This window comes from Grampus griseus, assembly GCF_964374135.1.
Source record: "Grampus griseus genome assembly, chromosome: 2".
Taxonomy (NCBI): Eukaryota; Metazoa; Chordata; class Mammalia; order Artiodactyla; family Delphinidae; genus Grampus; species Grampus griseus.
Genome location: NC_139018.1, coordinates 117,554,311 through 117,560,610, shown reverse-complemented (window position 1 = coordinate 117,560,610; position 6,300 = coordinate 117,554,311). Strand labels below are relative to the sequence as shown.

The window sequence follows — 6,300 nt, the reverse complement described above, 5'->3', positions numbered from 1 at the left end:
TACTACACTGCCAGTATCCCCAGCCCCTCATCAGGGCCCAAAGAAAGTCACTGTGAGTGTTTGCAAAACGAAGGAATAAATGAAAATATTTATCTAATGCCTTCTATGTGCTGGACACAGCAGACATCATCTCTGCTACATAAAACCTTGCTAAGTTGCTCGATTTGGTATAGAAACATAACTTCTGGGGACGGGGGGTGGGGTGAGTGCACCAGGAGGGGCCTCAGTCATGAATGTCAACAACCAGTGGGCACAGGTGGGGCGAGTGCTTGATGCCCATGGTGAAAGCAGGCGTGCGGGACTTGTGCACCGTGACCTGCTGGACGTCATGGGAGCCGGGGCCGGGCCGAGGTGTGTGGTCCAGCGGGTAGGCAAAGCGCCTGGCCATGCTGTACATGGGGCTGCGGTTCTGGTAGACAGATGGCTCAGGCCGGGCGTGCATGGCAGGTCCAGGGCCTCCTGCCACATCCTCCTTGTAGAACCAATTCTTGTGCAAGGGGCTCAGGCTGTAGCAAGGAGCAGCTCTGTTGGCGGGCAAGTTGGGCCCCAGCAGGAGTGGCAGCTGGTAATGGTTGGGGCCCGGGTTGGGGTCCATCACTCTGTATGGGCATCGGTAGCCAAAGGTGTACTTGGGAGCCCTGCGCTCCCCAGGCGGGTGGATCTTCTCCAGGTGGTAATGGCAGGAGGCCAGGGTGGGGCTCAGGCCTGAAAGTGGATGAATGAAGGGGAGGGGTCTCAGGGCAGGAGCCAGGCCACATCTCCTGGTGTCCAACTAACGGGTCTAGGGAAGGAGCTGAGGTCTTGGTTAGCCTGGTATGACTTCTCTATAACCACCTTAGCATAGGGCAGGAATATCACCGCCCCTGTGTGGGACTAAGGGATGGAGGGACTTCGGCCATCCTGATATCAGGATTGTGACACTGTTTTCATAATATAAAAACCCCAGGTATCATAAGAACATCACCCTTGGGCTGTCATTGTCCCTGTGACAGCACCAAGAAAACATCCTGAAATCACTACAGTCCGTGAACTCATTAGCATGACAGTATTCCTACCGAGACACGAGCCCTTTGATGTTTTTATCATAACATCACCCTGCAACATACATGCATAACATCGGCCTCAAGACGTTAAGTACTGTGACACAGACACTGTGACATCAGTGTCGATATGACATTGCAGGCAGAGGCCAAAATCCGCAGACACACCTGGCGAAGGGAGTCATCACCCCTTTGCCCCTGCTCCTGTCCCAAGCATGGACCCCCATCCTCCAACCTCCCAACCCCGACCTCCCTCTCCCGGCCCATCTTACGCAGGTTAGAGATGCGCTCCGCCATGGGAACCTGAGGGCAGCTGGACATTCCAAACCGAGTTATTTTAGGATCCAAGAAATAGCAAGGCCCAGGGTTGCATATGTCCATGATCCCTGCAAGGCAGCCAAGGAAAGGCCCAGTCAGCCCCAGAGGCCGCCCCAGGGTGAGTCTGGCCTGCCTCCAGGCAAGATCCCCCTCCCCCAAAAAAGATCGAAGGCTCCTTTCCAGTTCCTCGGGCTCTTGAGTGTTTCGGGAGCCTTGATTTCCTCATCCATAAAATGGGGCTTTTAACACATGAACTTGTTCAGAGGAACAGATAAAATAACAGGTGCGCAGGAGTTTGGTCAGCCCCCACCCCGCCGGGGATTGGTGCCAAGGGGATAATAATAGGCATAGTGGCTACTGTTAGTATGAAGAAGGGACCCAGCCCTGGAAAGGGGGTTCCCCTGCTGAGGAGGGTGGGTCACCTCTGGGAGGGGCCGAGGTCTCAGACCCCCAGACACACGCCCCTGCCCACCTTCTCCTCTCACTGGCCTTGGCTGTCATCCCCAGCTCTTCGATGGCCCTCTGCTCCCCACCTTCCAGGGGTTTCTAAGCCACCTGGGAAGCTTTGAGGCCGCCCCCCACCACCACTTTCCCTCCACTCACCAGCTATTCCTGCCCAGCTGCTATGGCAGTTGAACCCATGGCAGCCAGAGTGGAAGGGTCCCAGCCAGAGACCACACAGAAGGGAGACCCTTCCAGCTGGATGCAACAGATCCCTCGAAGCTCCCTCAGGAGGTCCAGTTGGGAAATGCCCGGAGTTGCCTTCAGAGGGATGGGTCACCTCGCACCCCTGCTGGCTTCCTTGTGGACCCAGCAGGCCACGTGGGTGTCCCACTCAGGACAGGCCTGGGTTCCCAGGCCTCCGGCTACAGATCATGACTCCTCACCTCTCAGCACAGCCCCAAACATCCAACAATAGTAATCCTACGCCCAGGGGGATGATGGTGTGGTGGGCACTCACGCTTCTCCGAATGCAGGGTGTGCAGGGTGTAGGCTGGCTCCTGGAACATGGAGACGTCATGGTCTACGTAGCCCGTGCAGGATGGCCGGAGGTATTTAGCAGGCCCTGGACCTGTGAGCACCGACAGAGTGGCCCTCAGCCTGGGCCCGCCAGATCAGAGGCAGGGGAAGCCCCAGATACAGGGTGCCTTAAGAACTCTGGGGTCTTTGCTCTCACTGATGTCGCCCTGAGACAAAGACCACCATTGAGGTGCTTCCTTTGGGGAAAGTGTTCCCAGATAAAATGTGATTTCCCTTGGACAGGCAATGCATAATCAGAAAAGTAATAGTTACAAGTAACTGAGACCTTATTCTGTGCTGAGTACTATGCTAAGCATTTTCTGTGGGTTATTTCAGTTAAGCCTCTCGACAATTCTGTAAGACAGATACCCTTGTTTTTCCCATCTTATGGATGAGAAAATTGAGGCATAGAAATATCAATTTACCCAAAGTCACACAAGCCATTATTGTGAAAATTCTGAGACACCAGCCAACAGAGCCTAAACGTTTAATCACATACTAAACCACCTCCCACATAGAGCAACCATCAGTCATTAACAATGTAGTAAGAATTAGTTTGTCTGCCTTCAGTTGAGAGTAAGATTCAAGGGAAGTGAGGAAAGCTAGAGCTGGGCTAAAGATGACACAGAATCCCTAGCCTTTTTCCAAAACTGGCCTCACTTCAAACCCCTTCCTCCCACCTCTCCTCCCCCCTCCCCCGCCCAAAAAATTTCCCAGCAGCTAATACCGCCTGCAAAGTTTAGCTTAGAAGTGCTGATCTTCTGTGGCTTTGAGGAGAGTCTGCAAGGGCTTTGCAGGAGGCAGGACTGGAAGGCTAGGACACCTTCAGCAGCTCTGCAGAGAGACGAATGAGCCCAAGCCCAGGTCTCACCTTTAAGTGTTGCCAGGACAACAGGGGTCTGCTTTATCTCCTGCCCTGAGGGCACCTGCACCTTCTTCTCTGGCTGCTGCCCATAGAACACAGGGTTCCTGACCCCCTTGGGTAGTTTCATGTCTGGGGCCAAGCAGAGGGCAGTAGCAGCTGCTGAGAGACCCTAAGCAGCGGACAAGGAGCTGGGCCTGGGTGGGGCCTGTTCCAGAGGCCCCTGCCCAAGCCCCTCTTTCCACTTTCTCTCCCTGAAGCCAGAGGCTGTGTGGAGGCTGGGAAGCAAGACCGTCCTCCTGCTTGTGCAGCTGAGGCCGTCTGGGGTACAGCCAGCTGCAGGGCTCGGCAGGCTGGAGCTGGGGATGACATCACTGCAGAACTTAGACTGTTTATTTCCTCCAGTTGCCGTGGCGCCTGAACTATAGCGTAGAAATTCTACGCTGGCAGCTCAGCTGTGGAACCCTGAGAACTCGGCCCCCCTGTCCCTGCTCCCAACCTGGCTAAGTAGCCTGAGGGTCCCCAGAACCTTGGGGCAGGAAAGAAAAATGGAGAAGTGGAGTGACAGATCCAGCTCTTCACTCCTGGTGGGTGCCCTGAGGTTTCTGAAAGAGCGGACGGGTCATGGGTGAAGGGTTCTTGCCACCTGCACAGCCCCCTGGGGTGGTCCTCTGTTCCCTGTCCCTCCCACCTATCTTCCAGGCTCTGGACATGCCCTCCCTTCTATCACAGTCTGTTTTTTCTTGGGAAAGTATCAAGCCAATTATTTCACACTAAGGTGTGACTGTCTGGTAGCTTCCCAGACTCCTATCCCACAGTGTCTTTAGGGATCCACGTCTAGCTCAAGGAATACCTGCCTGCTGCTGGCATTTCAGGCAGGCAATGGGGAGCAAATAAAGGAGGAGGGAGGGTGGTGCTGAGGCCTCAAGAAGCTACTTCCTGTGCCTGCGGTCAAGAGCACCCCCTGTGGGGGCGGAAGTGTGAGAGAAAACATTGAGGGATAGGGAATATACCCAGCTACCATATGATTGATAGATGAGCCCCAGGGCTGAGGAAATGCTAGACACTCCTTCACCCCGAAAAACCCCAGAGGCTCAGGGGCCCTGGGGCCTGCTTGCACCTAGCGATTCATAGCTCAGACTAAGGGTTTGATCTAGAGGTGTTTCCATCTCGGGGAACAGATGACTGCTGACGTTAGAGAGAGTGTCTGTCACAGCCCCGGTACACAGATAAGGAAACTGAAGACCAGAAAGGGGCAAAGACTTGCCCAAAGTTTTCCATTACATTAGTAGCAGAGACAGAACCAGAACACAAACCCCAGATCTCTCTTTAGATCCTAGCCTCTGATCTAATGGAAACCAAACCATACTCTGAACTCATTCCAACCAACAGGCGCAATGAGGACTCAGAGCAGACCAGCCAGGTGTGCTGGGTGCTCCAGAAACCCCTGGTGGGGCTGAAAGGCTTGGAACAGAAGGCAGGGCTCCCCCCTCCACCAGCGGCAGCAGATCTTTCCTGTGCCTCTCTCATAACCCGTGGGGCAGCCAAGCCTCTGATTTCTGGAGACGGAGGGCTGGGCAAGGCTGGGATTGGCCCAGCCTCAGCTGGCCTCGGGCCACAGGCAGTGCCTCTTCCTCACCTCCGTCACTGTCAGCTTTTCCTGGAGGAAGCTGCAGGTCTGCTGGGCCCAAGCCCTGACGGTCCCCTCTTGCTGATGGGGGCCAGATGTGGGGCTGGGCTCTTCACCTTCCTGGGTTGGGGGGAAGGTGGTGATCTACAAGTATTTCAGACCCAGGGAGCCTTCCTGACACCCACACAAACACTGTTGCTGTCTGCCGTCCTTGTACCTGGCTCTCTTAGGGAAACCGAGCCACTCTACACCCCAGAATGTCACAAGCCACCCCACTTCTGCTCCAAAGGCTCCCTTCCCTCCAACTTTAACAGAGACTTAGCTCACCCCTGGAGACAGCCTTTGGCTAGCTTCAAAGCTGCTGCTCTGTCCCTCAGAGCCCAAGGTGAAGTAAGTCCCTGGTTTCCTTGGTATCCACCCAGGCAGTGTCCCCTCCCTGACAAGAGCACATCTCCCCAAGACTCCAGCCTCCAGGGTGCCCCGCTTCATCTCTCAGGGGCGCCATCTGTCTTGACGTGTTGACCTGGTGGCCCTGGCTCATGGTCTTCTTCCCCAGCCCCCAACTCCTGCTATTACCCCAGTGACTTAGGCCTCCCCAGGGACCACCCACCATCCCTTGGCCTCCCAGGTCCCAGACCTCCTCATCTCCAAACGCCTCTGCTCCACTCCCTCTCAGCCACCCTCCCCAGCACATCCTGGGCTTCTCACCCTCCTCCCAGGAGCACCATTCCCTGTCCTTCCATTTCTCACCCTGTACAGATTGCCTGCTACCACTGAGGTCCCATCGGTGACACTGCACCTCCTCCGCATCCTTCAGGTTGCCCTCCTTGTCCCACTTCTTTGCTGGTAAATCCCAGCCCTGAGTCACCGTGTCTGCCTTGCCCTCCTGTACCAGGCAGCTAAAAGCTGCGGGGGGTAGACCCATGACCCACAGACACTGGACTTTTGTCCATGCCTCCCAGTTGCCCATGTCCGCGCTGGTCAGCTTGCTCTCTCCCTCTCCCCAGAGATCATTCAGACATGGCTTATTCCCCTCTGTGTGCCCGGCCCTCCCTGCAGCCCCTGCTCTACCTCCTGCTCACAGAGAGAACAGAGGACATCAGACTGGCCTTGGACTCAAACCCTCCGTACCGCGCTGTCAGAACCAGCAGCTTCCATCTGCTGTCACCTGCTCCCACTTCCCTCCTGGGGTTTAGGAGGACCCACCAAGACCTCCTCCCATCTCCTCTGTGTCTCAAGAACATTTCACTGTTCATTGTCACCTTCTCCTTTCTTTAAAGGAGCCTCATCTGGCTCCTTGCTATCATGTTCTACATACTCTGCATCCCTTCCATCTATTAAGAACCATCCAACACAGGAAACTATATTCAATATCCTGTGATAAATCATAGTGGAAAAGAATATTTAAAAAAGAATGTCTCTATATGTAT

General features: G+C 55.0%; 1 protein-coding gene across 1 annotated transcript; it reads right to left on the bottom strand.

The window, feature by feature from the left end:
• Positions 1-223: 223 nt before the first annotated feature.
• On the bottom strand, positions 224-3,370 carry CIMAP1C (ciliary microtubule associated protein 1C; the record flags this gene model as incomplete). The annotated part of the gene is made up of 4 exons (XM_082649097.1): positions 224-705; positions 1,313-1,426; positions 2,320-2,430; positions 3,250-3,370. 4 exons carry the CDS (start codon positions 3,368-3,370, stop codon positions 224-226), a joined length of 828 nt encoding a protein of 275 aa, XP_082505223.1.
• Between the last annotated feature and the right edge of the window lie 2,930 nt (positions 3,371-6,300).